At 45.3% G+C, this 17,762-nt stretch overlaps 2 protein-coding genes across 8 annotated transcripts; one reads left to right on the top strand and one right to left on the bottom strand.

Moving 5' to 3' along the window:
- The first annotated feature begins 376 nt into the window (after positions 1 to 376).
- npr1b (natriuretic peptide receptor 1b) lies at positions 377 to 15,060 on the top strand. Of its 6 annotated transcripts, none has more exons than XM_058053737.1 (23): positions 377 to 439; positions 756 to 828; positions 1,645 to 2,381; positions 5,660 to 5,847; positions 5,908 to 6,021; positions 6,474 to 6,609; positions 8,207 to 8,301; positions 8,377 to 8,512; positions 8,581 to 8,665; positions 8,772 to 8,889; positions 8,960 to 9,034; positions 9,296 to 9,373; positions 10,600 to 10,704; positions 10,975 to 11,046; positions 11,133 to 11,295; positions 11,365 to 11,520; positions 11,624 to 11,792; positions 11,866 to 12,012; positions 12,097 to 12,220; positions 12,288 to 12,356; positions 12,625 to 12,799; positions 12,903 to 13,001; positions 13,608 to 15,060. In XM_058053737.1, exons 3-23 carry the CDS (start codon positions 1,652 to 1,654, stop codon positions 13,751 to 13,753), a joined length of 3,180 nt encoding a protein of 1,059 aa, XP_057909720.1. In that variant the 5' UTR covers positions 377 to 439; positions 756 to 828; positions 1,645 to 1,651; the 3' UTR covers positions 13,754 to 15,060. The 6 variants fall into 6 exon arrangements, with proteins under 6 accessions (XP_057909720.1, XP_057909721.1, XP_057909722.1 ...); XM_058053738.1 differs by having other exon boundaries at positions 399 to 652; XM_058053740.1 differs by having other exon boundaries at positions 423 to 439; positions 1,650 to 2,381.
- On the bottom strand, positions 14,968 to 17,587 carry dek (DEK proto-oncogene). Of its 2 annotated transcripts, none has more exons than XM_058053742.1 (12): positions 17,463 to 17,587; positions 16,837 to 16,944; positions 16,666 to 16,761; positions 16,484 to 16,593; positions 16,330 to 16,424; positions 16,131 to 16,260; positions 15,791 to 16,066; positions 15,607 to 15,720; positions 15,475 to 15,547; positions 15,269 to 15,405; positions 15,140 to 15,208; positions 14,968 to 15,073 (listed from the first exon to the last, which is right to left on the bottom strand). In XM_058053742.1, the coding sequence occupies exons 2-12, from the start codon at positions 16,922 to 16,924 to the stop codon at positions 15,062 to 15,064; spliced, it is 1,200 nt and encodes a 399-aa protein (XP_057909725.1). In that variant the 5' UTR covers positions 16,925 to 16,944; positions 17,463 to 17,587; the 3' UTR covers positions 14,968 to 15,061. The 2 variants fall into 2 exon arrangements, with proteins under 2 accessions (XP_057909725.1, XP_057909726.1); XM_058053743.1 differs by having other exon boundaries at positions 15,475 to 15,544.
- Between the last annotated feature and the right edge of the window lie 175 nt (positions 17,588 to 17,762).

Genomic DNA, 17,762 nt, shown 5'->3' with positions numbered 1-17,762 from the left:
CGCATCGTAATACTGCTTGCAGCCATTGGCTGCCGAAGGAACACGGAAAGTAACGAGTAGCCACGATGCTTATTGGAAATGTATGGGAGTAAAAGTATGCATTTCCTTTAGAAAATATGGTCACGTAAAAAAAACACTTCAGTAAGCTAACGATGTATTCACACTTCGTTATGATGCACGACTAATTGAAATGATTAATTTGTAATTCCTGGCATATTAAATGTGTGTAATTAATGGTGGGGTATGAAGACGAAGCTGTCCAATAAATAATAAGCATCATGTATGGGAGTGAAAAGAAGCTAATTTCCTGTCATTTCTAATATGTCTTTTCTCTCCTCCTTCAGCCTCACACTCATTTCCTCCCCCATAGTGCCGCCCAGCAGCACACAGCCAGTCAACACAGACAGGACAGACAGGACACAGTGAAGAGTGTTTTGAGGTGAGTGGCCGTATTTCATTCAAGTGTTCATGCGTTCATTCATTCATGTATTCATTCATTCATTTGCGAGGACCGACCATTAGACGAGGTTCATCGTGGAAGAGCTTGGACATTTTTTGGAGGCTTTTTAACAAGTGACTGATGTCAAAGTTGGATACATATGGGATTAATTTGTCTCTACTACAACAACAACAACAAACATTGGAAGTTTGTGTGAGGAGGAAAAAAATGTCTTTTTTAACCTCTTTTTCTTTCTTCTTGTACGAAAGTGAGGGACGATTTTTCATTTGAAACAATTCTTTGGTCCACTTGTCAGGCTTTGGCGTGCTTGGCTGTCAGCTCGCGAGCTAACGTCAATGAAAAAAGTGACTAAATGAAGAACCACTAAGGTGAGAACAAGTTCATTTTATTTTTCGTTTAACGTTTAATGGGACATATTGACAATATTAGCATGTAAACTTCACTCATTATCAACATGACAGTGACAAATATCCCAAGCCCAAATCATTTACTAGCATTATGCAGGAGGGAAAAACAACAGCAGAGCACTCTGTCCTATAGAAGAGCTTTGACTAATGTTGTTGATGTAGGTCCTTTAAAACAATCAGATGCTCCTGTCATAACAAGGATCTTTAACTAGTGGTTTTGAGCATATTCCTAAAAATGGCATAAAACTTCTGTCATGCTTAAGAGCTTCAACTTGTGTTTTTGCGGCAGATTCCCAAAAGTAGAAATTCCTGTTATTTAGATAATTTTTTACTTGTGTTTCTGATGTAGGTCCTTAAAAATAACAGGTTGCTCCTGTCATGTGGAAGATCTTTGACCAGTTTATTTAATGTATGTCCTTAAAAACGGGATACAGAAGATTTTGACTAGTGTTTTTGCAGTAGATTTGTAAAGAGCAGAATACTGACATATTGAAGATCTTTGACTAGTATTTCTGATGTAGTTTTTTTTGTGTGTTTGTGTGTGTGTGTGTGTGTGTGTGTGCTGACCATATGAATGACTTTCACATTGTGTTAATGGCTTGACCTCAGAACAGCTAAATGGTTTTGCTAATGAAGGCAGGCCAATTAACATTTTGTTGCATCATTAGTGAGCCCAGCCATCCGTCACGGTGTCATAGGTTACTAAATAAATAGGAATGTGTTGAGACAATTATAATAATAACAAAAATTCATAGGAGACCTTGTGTCCTCACTCAGAGCAGACATGTTTGGAGCCGCTTGCGGGCCGAGGATGGCATCCCGTGGTGAGGCTGCTCTGCCACTACTGCTTCTGGCGCTTGTGGTGGTGCGTGCCGCTGTGGGGGGCTACCGACGTAATGTCACTTTGGCCGTCATCTTGCCGGAGAGCAACACGGACTACCCGTGGGCCTGGCAGCGTGTAGGGCCCGCCCTGGAGCAGGCCGTTCGGACTGTCAACGCCAACTCCACCCTGCTCCCTGGCCTCCGCCTCGAATACGTCTTCAAGAACAGCGAGGACAAAGACGGCATCTGCTCGGAGTCCATTGCACCTCTCATGGCTGTGGACCTCAAGCTGGCCTATGACCCGTGGGCCTTTATCGGACCGGGCTGCTCCTACACCTCCTCCCCTGTAGGCCTCTTCACTACTCACTGGGATGTCCCCATGGTGACGGCCGGGGCCCCGGCCGTAGCCTTCTACGGCGGTGTGTACCCGTCTATCACAAACACGGGCCCCACCCATAAGAAGCTGGGCAGGTTCGCCCTGCGCATCTGCGAGCACTTTGGCTGGCGGGAGCACGTCATGCTCATGTTTAACGACAACAAGGTGGATGATAGACCATGCTACTTTGCAGTGGAGGGCCTCTACACCGAGCTGAAGAGCATCAACATCACGCTGGTTGACAGCGTCTTCGAGGAGAACAAGCCACCCATCAACTACACTCAGATCCTCACCGAAATCCAGAATGAAAGCAGAGGTCAGTCACTCGTCGTACCCTCGTCATACTCTCACACTCTTTCCACACACATCTGAGAAGGCTGTGCGTCAGTTGGTGCACTTGTGTACTTTTACTTTGTCTTTTGAGTGCATCAATAAAATGCATTGCAGTGTCGCTACACAGATGTTGCACTCAGTCAGTCTGGTGAGTGTGCAGTGATGGACACTCACCACCCTCAATAGCCAGTTTCTTGGCTATGTGGGATGAGCAAACAAAAAGCCATTTATGGGGGGGATCCAAATGTTGGTGATAATGCTCCACTGAGTGGTTGCAATTCACAATTAAAAAGGAGAGAAGAAGAAGAGGGTAAATATTCTGTCATTTCTGGTAAGTGTACAACGTCCATTATAGATTTAGGACAGCACTACACTTTTACACACTCAGGACCTAAGTACACAGTATACACAGTGTACTTATTGGAGTGTACTGATGGATGCAAGTATTCCAATTGAGAACATAGTGTGAAAGAGGCTGCCATCTTGCTCATCTGCTGACCTGAGCCCAGTCACATACACACACACACACACACACACACACGCACGCTCCTAAATGTTGTCTTGTAAAGGCACACACACTTCCTCCACACAAATAACAAGGCATGTATTGTGACAAAAGAGCAGAAATGATGATTATTAGGAATAATATTGTTGTGAAAGACAGTGTCAGCACACATGCGTACACGTTATTGTGACCTATTGACTGATAAGCGTGATGACTCGTGGTCAGAAGAGGGATGTTTGCCGCAGGGCACCATTGTTGCAGCAGAAACGTGAGCCCGATCGATGCATCCGCCAGACGCGCAGCAGCTTGATGTACTTTGTCTGCCTTGAGGCACTCTGGGACGTATGCTACGCTAGCTGTGAGGCTAACGTGGGTTTCCACTTAAGTAACACGCATGCCATAAACCAAGCTGGACCTGGCACACACTGTGCATGTATGCGGGTGTGCGTGCGCGAGCATGTTTGTGTGTGTGTGTTTCCCACAGAGGCCTGACGCCTCCCAACAGGACATTCATTAACAGAGGTCAGCAACCTGACGCCTTATAAGGAAGCTGCAGTACGCCTATCAGATGTACAGCTATTTCCTGAAAAACACGCTATTTAACTCTCGTAACTCCACACTTTGTTGCAACGTGTAACTTAACAACATCTACATTTAAAGTTATTATAACGTCCACTTTATAAATGTTATTGTAGCATCACCTTTAACGTTTCTACACTATTTGTTGAACATTTAATTTTTTTTGTTGAATAAATGATAATCAGATGTAAAAGTAGACATTGTCTGTGTGGGTCATTGTTGCACAGCCAGATGTTAGTGTGTGACAAGTGATTGGGGGGTTGTACCTCACACACACGTTTCCTTTATGGTGTGAAGCTGAGCTGTGAGCAAACATCATATCACACTGAGATGATGAGAATATGTGAAAATATGACATCACTGCAGCTGCTGTTGGATGTTCCCACACTTCATTTACATAAATGAAAGTTTGTTCCTTTTAAGGAAAACTGGACGGCTTCTTGGCTTGTTGGGTTTTTGTTTTGTTTTTTTTAGGTATTTTTTTAGGAAATGTTTTCTGCTCTGTGCTGCTTTCAAAACCATTCTTCCCATTGGGAAAATAGAAATAGAAATCATCTGTTCCTAGGTCAACCTGCGGTTCTCAAAAATAAAGAACAAGAATGAGCATCCGTTACTCAAATGTAAAAAGAAGACCAAAAAAACTAGTCGGTCTGTGTCGTAAATGATGATGTCGCGTGACAGTAGTATCAGGCTCTAAAGTGTAGACCTTAGTCAGGAAGCGCTCTGTGAGGTCAGAAGTCATCTGCTGAGCTCTTCCTGCTTTCAAAATGGTGGTGTGTACCCTTTGACCTTTAAATTTAAAAAAATCTGACTCAGCAGACATCCATAAAGATACCAGTTGTCTCCGACTGTCAGTGTACACTGTGGATGTCTTTGCTGGATGGGACTTATCTGATCCTTAAAGTGGGAGGAGCTTCCGAGCATGAATAAATGAGTTGTAAAACACTATTTTTAGTCACTTGAAGCTTGAAGAGTGTGTGTTCGTTTATGTGTGTGCATACGCGTGCGCGTGTGCTTTTCCTGCTCTTTTCCAATGCTGGAACAATAGAGGTGGTAGGACAGGAACATCAAGCATCACGGCTCAGGAGACTTCCTGGCGCTCTGATGATCGCACTCTTAACTTGGACGAAAGCCAAGAGAACACTGCTGCTGCTGCTGCTAGAACTACTCATTAAATACTCTGCTAAATAGTAACAATACATCAGTCAACACTCGCTAAATTCTCAATTAATTACCCCTCAAATAATTCTACTAAATACATAGGCTGCACGGTGTACGAGTGGTTAGCATGTAGTCCACACAGTCAGGAGCTCGGGAAGACCTAGGTTTGAATCTCTGTGTGGAATTTGCATGTCCCCCCTGTACGTGCATGCATTCCATAGGGATGAATGTGAGTGTGAATCATTGTCTATATATGCCCTGCGATTGGCTGGCAACCAGTCCAGGGTGTACCCCACCTTTTGCCTGTCATCAGCTGGGATAGGCTCTAGCATACCCGCGATCCTAGTGAGGATCCTCATTTTGTTCTATCTCTCTGGCTAAAAAGTCAAATGTAATCTCATCAGATCCCATTAGTGTGTATGACATCAGCTTGAGTGGAGCTCATGACTATAGAGTGGGACACTCTTTTACAGTGTCCCACTACAATATATCTTTCACCCCAGCTTCATGTCAAAAGGTGAAAATATGGACATACCTTTGCTCTTTCAGTGCCACTTTTATGTCACAAAGGTGCAATATTCTGCTTCTGTTGCCAAATCGATTGACAGCAATGTTAAAGTTGTCCTCGTCAACCACTGGATGAAATTTTGCCCTTAATTATAGTGAATCTGTTTGGACATTGTCAAAATGGCGGACACCAACAGGTGCAGCTAATTATATTCATCCTCTTTGAAGTCACATGACAGCCCCTCCCCTTTGGACCATAGTAGATAAATGAAATTCAGTTACACATGCTAATTATTAGGTACGTGCCAGCTGTTAGCATGCTATCTGCTAACTATGTTAGCATTTTATGAGCCAGAGCAGTGTTGTTGTCAATAATAGCATTCATCCTTTACACATCATAGTACTCAATAATGATGGAATACTCATCACTGTATACACTGTGTACTCAGTAATGAAATCCTCAACAGCAGTCACAATGTTCATTGTCATTTCCTGCGTCTCCTGTCCAGTCATGTTCGTCTGTTGCTCGCCTGACGTCTTCAGGAAGTTGATGGTTCAATTTCGCCACGCGGACCTTCCTCACGAGCAGTACGTCTTCTTCTTCATCGATGTGTTTGGCGAGAGCCTCAAGTCAGACCACAGACAGCCCTGGGCGCGAGGGGACGAGGATGACGCCATTGCGAAGGAGGCCTTCCAGGTACGCCTGACCTGACCCTCCACACATGTGGCCTGTTGATATGATGATGTGTGTTTTCAGAGTGTTAAGATCCTGACGTATCGAGAGCCTCAGAACTCTGAGTATAAAGACTTTGTCCACAACCTGAAGGTGGACGCCAAGACCATGTTCAACTACACCATTGAGGACTCGTTGGTCAGTTCTTGTGTTTTGTCTCATATCATCACACACAAATGCTGCACTTTGTGCTGAGAGCTAAGCTAACATGAGTTAATGTCCATCTTTACAACAGTCTGCTATCAGCCACTTTCCTCCGTGCTGCAATACATGTAATCACATTACTGCACTACACCGTGTCACTTATCACAGCCTCTCTCTCTGTGTGCGTGTGTGTGTGTCGGGCGAGGTAGGGAGGGCAGCTTGTAAAGCCAGTTAATCAGTAGCAGCCAGCTGAGAGACACTAATGTGTCGAACAGCGCTCACACAAAAACACACAGTACGGCCATAAATGTGAGCAAACACGTCTTCCACTGTATTGTGTGCTCCCACACCATCAAACACAAACAAAACACACAACAACAAACAAGCTCAGCTCAGTCAAAAAACACAGCTAACTAAAAAGTGATGATTGTGTTTATGGCTGAAAGATGAACATCATCGCTGGAGGCTTCTATGACGGTCTGATGCTCTACGCACACGCGCTCAACGAGACCATGACTCCGCCCACCATGCGGCCTCCAGGAAGAGTCGTCACCAGGAGGATGTGGAACAGAACATTTCAAGGTTTCTTTGTGTTTGTCCTCAACACGTAGCATTAGCAATGTTAACTCTCACTTGTAGTAGTGTTAGATACATTATAACATGTAGTAGTAAAACTTGTATTAGTGTACCAATCAATAGCTGTAACTAGGAATGTCCGATATTGGCTTTTTCGCTGAAAACCGATATGCCAAAATTGTCCAACTCTCAATTTCGGATACCGATATCAGCCTATACCGATACTGATACGTGTAACATCACATATCTTCTGTGGTGGAATGAACACGTGTTGTATACAGCATTTTTAAATATCGGTTTTCATGATCAGGAAAAAAATCAGATACAGAATCTATATTGCATTTTTATGCTGATATCGGGCTGATACAGATAATTATTGGACATCCCTAGCTGTAACAGTAAAACAGCTAGTCATAAAGCATGTAGTAGTTTAGCAGTTTAGCAGTGTCACATAGTTATAAAGTATGCACAAATAGAAATGTACAGTATCACCTCGTTTACCTCGTTGGGGAGCAGTATTGGTGGTGGACAGGAAGTGACGTTGGGGGTTCAGAGTTGAGGTTTTATGCTTGAAAATGCTTAATTTGAGCAGAAATTTTGTACAATTTGCTTAAATGTGCATATGTTTAATTAACCAATATTAGGCCGTAGTCAACCACGAAAAAGCCATCATTTATTAATGAATTAATTTTTGAAAAATCCAGAGAATCAAAGAGCGATGCTTGAACTGCGATGTAGCGAGGGATGACTATAATAATGTAGTTCTATGACTGCGTGGCGCTGTGGAGCACACACAAACACGTGCACACACACCATCACCACCACCAAGTCCAACTTGTTACACTCGCTTGAGTGTGTGTGTGTGTGTGTTTATTGTTTTATGGGTCACGTGATGGCTAGGCTTTATTTGTTCTGCTCTTCATTCGTCCTCAAACTGACGTGTCTTTGTTGTCATATGTGTCCTCCATTAGCATCTGTCAACCGTCAGGGTGACCTTGAGGTGTTTGACTTTATTTATCTTTACATCCCACTCAGCGTGCAATAACACATAATAGCATGTTATAACACACATGACACCACTCTCTGATCAAATTCACAAAGAGGTGGGGGCCTATAACTGTATGAGGGCCTGGGCCACCCTGTCAGTCACAGTGCTGCTAACGGTGACTTCACGTGGACTCTTCAGCAATTGTCAAGCCCCTGCTGGGTGCCATATGAAACCCCACCAAGAAGAGGCAATCTAATCATGTGAAAGCAGACCCTCATGTCTCATAGCTGTCTCTTTGTCCTCCCGGGGGACATCCATCACTCCACCTCTGCAGTGGCCCCGCCTCCCTGGCCAAATCTCATTGTGTTGTTTTGGTGTGTGATGTGTTCACTTCCTGTTCAGCTTCCCACGGAGACAACGGATGTAATGTTCCTAATCTTTGATTTACAAGCTGCTGGTTGCTAGGCAACAGACCTCAGCTTCACCATCCATTCTGGGTCTTTTTTGGCCTGTCTCCTCTCCTCATGTCCTTTTTGTCTTGATAGCAGTTGTTGTCATCAACATGGTCAAGAGGGTCAATGAAAAGATGAACACACATGAAATTTGTGTCCTCAGGTGTGACTGGGATGTTGCAGCTGGATGAGAATGGAGACAGAGAGACCGACTTTGCTTTGTGGGACATGATAGATACTAACAACAGTGCTTTTCAGGTACAAACAGACAAACACACACTTAGAGTGTAGACTAAGTGATCCATGTGAGTGTCCGATTGTGATTCTTTTCAGACGGTTTTGGTGTACAACACTCTGGAGGAGCATCTGACAGCCATTCCTGGGACATCTCTACACTGGCTGGGAGGAGCTTGCCCTCGTGATGTTCCGGTGTGCGGTTTCAAGAATGATAACCCCGTTTGCCTGACCAGTAAGTAATCATTAATGCCAGACGCTTGACATGTTAATGCATCTCTGACGTGGCATGTGATTTGACAGAAACAATCACCATCCACCAGATGGTCTCCATTGTGGTCTTCTTCATCCTCACTATGAGCCTCACTGTCGCCATCTTCATCTACAGGTGAGACCTCAGCTGGTCCTCTCGCTGTATTTTGCCTGAGCTTTCACTAAAGGGTCATGTCGCCCCCTATCGGCGGAAGTGTATAAAATATTGTTGTGTTGTGCAGGAGGATGAAGCTGGAGAAGGAGTTGGTGGCTCAGCTTTGGAGGATTTCTTGGGATGACATCCATATGAGCAACCTGGACAAAGTGCTTCGCAGTGGCAGCAGGATCACATTGTCTCTGGTTTGTACACATTGTCGCTGTGAACATGTTAAATGACCACGTCACGTGACCACATTGTGTTTGTCCACAGAGGGGCTCTAACTACGGCTCCCTGATGACGACTGATGGACACCTGCAGGTGTTTGCAAAGACAGGTTACTATAAGGTCAGTAAAAAAAAGTCCAAGACACAACTTCTGCATCCCTCCTCTCCATCCATCAGACGAAACACACCACAATTGCGCCCTCGTTCTGCCAGCAGGGGGCGTTTTAGTGCAGCTGAAAGTAAATGTGTGTTTTACACTAATCTGCCACCAGAAGGCGTACTTAAAGTAGATGCAAATTTTGATGGACTCTTAACAACATTGCTACCTGTCTCTACTATTACTATTTCAATATTTCACATTTACATATGCTTGTTGTTGCAGGGGAACATCGTAGCCATCAAGTACACCAACAGGAAGCGCATCGAGCTGAACAGAGAGGTCCTTTTTGAGCTCAAACATGTGAGTGATGATGAAATAAGTCGGTAGGGGAAGGTGTGGTAATGTAAGACACTTTTTATTTCAACCACTCCAGGCAAGCTAAAGTGACATATAAATACAATCTGCACATTTATTGTTAGTTCAGGGTGTTGTCAAGCAACACAAATCATCAGACTGGGTTCAGGACAAAGTAGTCAAGTGTCTCACTTTGCCCCAAACCTGGTATAAAGTGAGACGGACTAGAAAAATCAAGATACAGTTATTTGCCCCCATAAAATCTACCGTAACCACACATGTTGTAGCAGACCCTTGTGAGGAAAAGCGGTAGAAAATGAATGAAAAATGAATGAATAATGCTGGAAATTTGTCATTATAGCAGTTCTGGTTGCTAAAATAGAAATGCAGTGAACATGCAAATGACAGAACCAGTTAGATGAGAACAATCATGGGCTCAGAACACATGACCCAGCTATTATTCAGTCTGCGGTAGAGCACAGGGCCCTACCAGCCAACAAGAACAGTCTGGGACTCAGAAGCTTTGTAGCAATATTAGTTACTTAACCTCATGTGAGCTCTTAAAAAATATATTTTCATATGTCAATGGCATTTCACACAGGACTGTTTTAGTGAACATGAATGTGAAATATCCACCAGACTGTTGCAGAAACCAGAAGCAACTCGCTCTCGCTGGGAACGGTGCATTAATGTCAGACATATAACCAGGATATTAGCAATTTATATTGCATGTTTTCTGCAGACTTCATGAAAACTCTAATGACTTATGAAAAGTCCTGCCAAACAGCCGACGTCACTCCTAGTCCTTGCTGTTGTTAACATGTTAATGCATGTTATTGTTGTGATCACATGGGCTGGATCCAGGCACTATGGATAGACTTACCAGAATGAAGTCTGGAATAGACTGCTTGTATCAAAATGACAAAGATTTGAGACTTTAGATGCGGGCCGTAATAATTCTATATTTGCTTTTTGCTGATATGCAACCAATAGCCAATATCAATGGCAATGAAAAAAAAAATACAGAAGTGGCCAAAGCCTCAGGAGAATGCCCTGCAGGAAAGACTTCTAATAAAGTGGTGGTGTTCATTATCCCACTGTAAATGATGATGCCCTAATAAAATATGTATGTAGTTGCAGTAGCGTAAGATGTAGTGGTTGTAGTTAAGAATGTAGCAGTGTAACATGTAGTCCAAGATGCATATCTGAAGTGATGATGTGCTCTGATGCAGATGAGAGATGTTCAGAATGAACATCTGACAAGATTCATTGGCGCTTGCATCGACACTCCAAACATCTGCATCATCACTGAATACTGTCCCAGAGGCAGTCTACAGGTACCTCTTTCTTTCTCCCCATCTGCATCTCTCTCCTTTATCTATCTCGCTCTCTCTCTCCTTGCCGCTGTCCCTCCTTACCTGTTGTGCACTCTCCTTGCCTCTCTCGTTCTCCTCACCTGTCTTTCTTGTTCCTTACCTGTCCCTCTCCTCACTTTTCTCTGTCCCTAGCTGACTCTCTTCTTACTTATTTCTGTCTCCTTACATATATTGCTTGTCTCTGAATGTATCTGTCCCTGGCTGTCTCTTAGTGTGTGTGTGTGTTTTCAGGACATATTGGAGAATGACAGCATCACGCTAGACTGGATGTTCAAATATTCTCTCATCAACGATATAGTTAAGGTGAAAGTGTTGTTGTTGTTCTCGATGAATGACATCATGCTGGTTGTTATTCCAGTCGAAATAAGAGTTTGTGTGTTTGTTTGCAGGGCATGGTGTTCCTCCACAACAGTGTCATCCTCTCTCACGGGAAACTTAAGTCGTCCAACTGCGTTGTGGACAACCGCTTTGTGCTGAAGATCACAGACTATGGTCTGTGCAGTCTTCAGGCAGAGAGCCCATCAGGAAAAGACTCTCATTCTTACTACGCTCGTGAGTTGATGACACCCATGAACAAGCAGTGCAGGACAGATGTATCACAATGTGTTTTGGACCCTTCAGAGAGACTGTGGACGGCACCTGAACTTCTCCAGATGGAAGCTCCACCTCCTCAGGGGACTCAAAAGGGAGACGTCTACAGCTTTGGAATAATCCTCCAGGAGGTGGCACTGCGTAGAGGAGTCTTCTACTTGGAGAGCAACCCACTCAGTCCGAAAGGTCAGAACCGGATTATTTTGTTACGTCTGGTTCTCTTGGTCCTAAAGCTCCAGTGAGTCCCAGCATGAAGACTTTGATTGTAACATGTTAACTTCCTGTGCAGAGATCGTGGACCGGGTGGTTCTGGGTGAATGGCCATGTCTGAGACCCACTGTCGACCCTCACAGTCACAGCCCAGAACTGGGTCAACTGATGCAGCGCTGCTGGGCCGAGGAGCCCACTGAGAGGCCCGAATTCAACCACATCAGAATGATGCTACGCAAGCACAACAAGTAAACAACCTCAGAAAGACACCCGCCACAACGCAGACTCCAACAGTATGTGAATGTGTGTGTGTGTGTTCAGGGAGTCCAGGACCAACATCTTGGACAACCTGTTGTCAAGGATGGAACAATATGCCAACAACTTGGAGGAGCTAGTCGAGGAACGAACACAAGCTTATCATGAAGAGAAACGCAAAGCCGAAGCTCTCCTCTACCAGATTCTACCACAGTCAGTATTACACTGCGTGCCACGTTACATACTGCACAGTGGCACAGTCACATCGCCTCCATAAGATGTGTGTGTTGCATTCAGCTCGGTGGCGGAGCAGTTAAAACGTGGCGAGACGGTTCAGGCCGAAGCCTTTGACTCTGTCACCATCTACTTCAGCGACATAGTGGGCTTTACGAGCATATCTGCAGAGAGCACGCCCATGGAGGTGATGTGTTATTATACTAGCTGGTATGAACGCTAACATGCTAACAAAAGATCTTGCGGCTCTACAGGTGGTGACGCTACTCAACGACCTGTACACGTGCTTTGACGCCATCATAGACAACTTTGATGTTTACAAGGTAATACAGCACACAAACAAAAACACATTGGAGACCACTGCTGTGTCTCAATTAATGCATGTGCATAAGTGCCTTCACACTGAGAAGTACGGCAAAATGCAGTACACTGTCAGTACCTGGATGTTGCACTCAAATTATTTCCGGCACGTGTACAATGACAGTACTGCAATAGATTTGGGACAATATTACAATGTCACCATTCACAGACTCAGTACACAGTGTACACAGTATACACAGCATGAGTGTTTAAGACAAGTGACACCATCAGGTGGAGACCATCGGCGATGCGTATATGGTGGTCTCGGGGCTGCCAGTGAGGAACGGGAAGCTGCACGGCCGAGAGGTAGCACGTATGGCCCTTGCCCTGCTGGATGCCGTCACCAGCTTTAGAATTCGTCATCGACCTGACGAGCAGCTCAAATTGAGGATCGGCGTCCACAGTGGTGAGACGCACAACACACGCACAATAACGTTTGACCATTTTTGATTCTCATAGATTACATCAGAGTCCTGTCCTTGTGTGTGTTTGTGCATGTGTGTGTTTAGGTCCAGTTTGTGCAGGAGTGGTGGGTCTGAAGATGCCTCGTTACTGTCTGTTTGGGGACACAGTCAATACGTCGTCCAGGATGGAGTCGAGCGGAGAAGGTGAACACATGAGGGCGTAATTTTGTTCCACGGCGCAAGTGGCAGAGTGTGGAGCAGCCCATGCAGTGGTAATTTGGTCCAGCGCACCACAGTGCGCAGCCAAGATGGCCGTGGTGGCCATGGCAGGAGGAGTCCACATTTTCAGCTTGGCGCAGTGAAAATTTTGTGACAAAACAGCGTAGCAAAGGTGCACTGAAAGCTCGCCAGCTCAGCCCTGGTCTATTCTGACCACAGTCGAAGCGCAGCCTGCAAAGTGGTAAATTGACTGACGGGCACACAGTGCATACACATATACAGTGTCTCGCTCAAAAAACAATGACGGCAACCACTATTTAATGTAAGCATTTGAACCAGCACGTCACCCATAATGGGAATTCAACCTGATAGTATGATGCCAACCCGGGGGGGGGTTGGCGGGGTGAAAGCTCCGCCAGAAAAAAAGCACAAGACAGCTTCGCTCATCTGCTCATGAAATTTGCAAAGTGCGCTGGCTACACCCCGTTGCCCTCCACCACGCTTGCCCTGCCTGTGCCCGGTCTATGAAATTAGAGCCCATGATGTCTATATTGTGATGACATGTGTGTGTCCGTGTGTGTGCAATCACAGCTTTGAAGATCCACGTGTCGGCGGCCACCTGTGACATCCTGCAAGAGTTTGGTTGCTTCCAGTTGGAGCTGAGAGGTGACGTGGATGTGAAAGGCAAAGGGAAGATGACCACCTATTGGCTGCTGGGCGAGAGCAGCACCCAATGAGTGCACCGGCTGTACGCAGGAAGAGGGAAGGTGTTTTGCACCACCATCAGTGCCGCCGTCAAGTCGTCAACATGTGACTAGATCAACAAATACCAACGCTGAGCGTTGTTTTTTTCATCCAATCAGACGAGCGGACACATATATATGTGGTCACCTGACTGACTCAATGCCCCACCCACTCAGCTCACAATCACTTCAGTCCTCACTGTGAGACTATTGAGCAGCTCTATCCACGAGATAGTGGTGATGTCACGTTTTTCAGCAAAAAAAACCCTTCCAGGTTTTAAGGTCAAACAAGTCCCACCTGTCTGTGTGACAGGAAGTGAAACAGCTGATGACAGACCAATGCACTGGTCTCCATTGGTGCACTTTTAGGCTGTATTCCTAATTGCACAGTTTACATACTTACACAATCTTTTAAGTGCCTAAATGCAATGCAGTGTACTGTCTACCTACATGTTGTACATAAAAAAACTCAAAATGGTGAGTGCACAGTGATGGACACTTAGCACCATCAATTGTCGCCATCTCAGGTAGTTAGCGGAAGGGGAGGAACTAACTTGAGTGGTTGCAATTCATCAATAAATAGGAGAGCGGATTCTAAATACTGTGATAGTCATTTCTAGTGAGTGTACAACAGTAATGGATTTGGAACAGAACTACACTGTCAAATGCACACAATCTGGAACTAATGCCACATACTTTTTGTAGTGTAGGTGTGGTAGTGTGTGTGTTGGTACATAGCCTAGAACTTTGAGTGCATAAGTGGCTCCATATTGGACAGGGAGGGACTAGCTCAAGTGTTTGCCATTGTCACCATTAAAAAGGAGTGAAGTATTCCATTTGAGACACGGCATTACACTTCTGTGTACATTGTGTACTTCACAGTGTAGTGCTGCTCCAAATCCATTGCTGTTGTTTTACATTTACCAAAAATAAGTATATTTACCTTATTCTGTTCACTATGGATTGATCGTTAGGTGCAATTAAGTCCGTCGCCTTCCACTACCTTCCACCAAGATGGCAACTATTGAAGGTGGTAAGTGTCCAACAGTGCACTACTACTTTTATCGTACTCATTGTGAAAGGCACTTATGCACTCAAAAGACTTAGTGTAAGTATGCAAGTGCACCAAATTAAACAGTTAAAGTGTACACAGTACACTTATTCAAGTGGAAGTATTTCATTGTCACTGAAGTGTGACAAAAAAGGACTTTTAGTTGAAAAGGTTTTTATTGAATACAAGACAAAGAAATGTACAAATGTTCCCTCCAGACATAAAAAGTTAACTGTCATCACTTCCACTCTTCATGTGATGATCTGTGGGACACAAACACACGTTAGACACATTCTTCGCTCAATGCGTGTGTTTTGAGTGAGACTCACAGATTTGACCGACTGTTTGATGAAGTCCTTCCTACCGGTCAGGTCGTGATCAGGATATGTGTCAAACACCTGCAAGGTTTCAACCCGTCAATCACAGATTGTCTACAAGGAAGAGTTAAGCTCCATCACCTTTTGGCAGATCTGCTTCATTGTCATCTCCTCCAGGTCGGCGTCCTTCAGCAGAGCACGCACTGTCTCCTTCAGCTGCTCATCACTCGGTGCTCGTTTGATCATCCTGCTGAGTGGCTCGTCCTCGTCCGACGTGTCTGTTGTCAAAGACAATGAGTGGCAGTAAGACAGGGTGAGGATATGCCTGAGCGGCACGGCGGTCTCACCTGTGTTGGTGTTCCTGCTGCTGCTGTCCGCCTTCTTAGTCCTGGCGCCAGGTTTCTTCGTAGTCGTCTTCTTCTTGACAAACAAGAAGATGCTCAACATGAAGAAAGGCCAACCAGCGCATTGACGCTTACCTTCTCAGCGCTGTCGCTGTCCAAGTCGTCATCAGAGAGGTCTGTCTTGAGCCGCTTCTTGGGATGAGGTGTCTTCTTGGTCGGCGTCCGGGAACGCTTCTTGGACTTGGTGATCTAACACAAGACTTGGTGGATTTAAAAGACCCGGACATACCAGAGGGAGCTGGTCACCACCTTCACTCACCTCTTCATCTGCGGACTGTTCCGACGAGTCCTCGTCTTTCTTGGATGACCTGTCTTCCTCTGCTGCCTTCTCTTCCTCGTCTTCATCCTCCTCGTCATCGCTGCTGGAGTCCATGACAATGGCGTTGGACTTACTTCCTGCTTTGGACTTCTTGGGGCTGGACGAGGAGGACGAGGAACGTCCAGTCTTGGCATTGCTCTTCTTTTTGCTCTTGGCAGTCGACTGGTCAGCTGTCACTTTCTTCTTGGACCTCTTCTTCTTCTTGACGGGAAGACGCTGAGGGGTGATAGTCAGACAAGGACCTAAAGCAGAACCTGCTCGGGGTCAGGCTGTCGCTCACCTTCCCACTATTTTTCGGAGCAAGCAGAAACATCAGGATCCTGTCCACCAGATCCGAGTGTGTCCCTTTCTTCTCCAGATCCAAGACACCACAAACCACCTTCAGCTTAGCATTGGTCAAGTGAGAGTTCCTGCATCCAATAAGATGACGGCACAAGGTTAGCAATTCACAAGGATGCTGACTAATCACTATGACACACCTGAGAAGTTTTTCCCGCTTTTTGAGGTACTGCTCGCTGCCAGCGTTGAAAGGAAAGCCATTGAAGAGACGCAGGTTTTTCTTCATGGTGGCCATCTGACAAACAACAGAATGGTCAACCTGGTCAGCAGACGGGCCAGAAGCCATGTTCCTACCTTCCCTGGCCGCTCAAACAAGATGGCGTGGAGAGGCTTCAGGTCGGCCGGCTTCAGTTTGCTGATCTGGAAGTTAGTGCGTGGAATGTCTCCCAACTTGTCACCACTTCCTGCACAGACAGACGTAGGCCGTCGCAGCTCAGGTGAGATGGTGTCAGAGGAGGGAAAAAAAGTCAACGTACCTTCTGCAATCCTCAGCTTTTCTTTGTGCTTAGGCACCTGGAAGTCAAGTCGTTCCACACTCTTCTTGGCACGCTTTCCCTCCACGATCACTTCCCCTGCACAGTCACAACACAAGATAGCAAGTCCCACCCACACCGCTGACCTACAAACAGAAAGTGGATCTGCACTACCTGCTGATTTCAAGGGGGTTTTCTTTGTTCTCGACTTCTCATCTTCCTGCAATGTCTCAAGCTGCTCCTCCTGGACTTCCTCCGCCATGTTGTTTACACCACCGCCCCCTAATAAACACACACGTTTAATGTAACTCCTCCTCTTTACGTCATTAACAAACACAGGAGGGCGCGATGAGTCACGTGATCATAACATGATCAGGTGACTTAAGTTCCCATGAAAACATTGTGAACTCTCACGAACGTATTTATTGGAAAAGGTTGCCGTGGTGATCAACTCGCATACAACATGTAGATGGCGCCAAAACAAACATTACGAATGTAACGTTTGTCTTTGCCATCTTTTAGAAAACTTCGTATACAACGCTGATGAGTATCCACGCAATGGATAACAAACATGCTTTACACTCATTCAAATGACAAGTAAGCCCAATTAAATGTTGACTTTCGACAGGGTTGCTAGTAAGTTAGCACGTTAGCCTCATCTCCACTAATGTTACACGTTGACATGTTAGTGGCTCATAACGACAAGTAGTAAATGTCCAAAAGAGAGACACAATGCCGCCGTGACGCACACAAAAACACTAACGGACGTTGTTATAGAATAAGCTGATCAAAGTTGTTACCGTGTTGTCAAGCGAAGAAGAAACCTTCTATTTGATTCCTGATGGCGGTTTCTGTATGGGCGGGGCTACAACCCCGTCCTCGTCACTGATTCGACAGTGGCACGGTGACGTTTGGTTGATCTTCTTCGTCTGATGATAGTGTGGTATGCAGAACTCGCAGTTGTCATCTAGCGGTCACATGCTGTAGCACGTAAGTAGATAGCTGCCTTGGCGCCTAGCCCAGAAGCTCAGTACTGTACATATTTTAATCTTTTCCAGCCAATATTTGTCCTTGGGACAAATGCCACACTCTTAAGTGTG

This window comes from Doryrhamphus excisus, chromosome 17, assembly GCF_030265055.1.
Source record: "Doryrhamphus excisus isolate RoL2022-K1 chromosome 17, RoL_Dexc_1.0, whole genome shotgun sequence".
Lineage (NCBI taxonomy): Eukaryota > Metazoa > Chordata > Actinopteri > Syngnathiformes > Syngnathidae > Doryrhamphus > Doryrhamphus excisus.
This window is presented reverse-complemented; position numbering and strand designations above follow the sequence as displayed.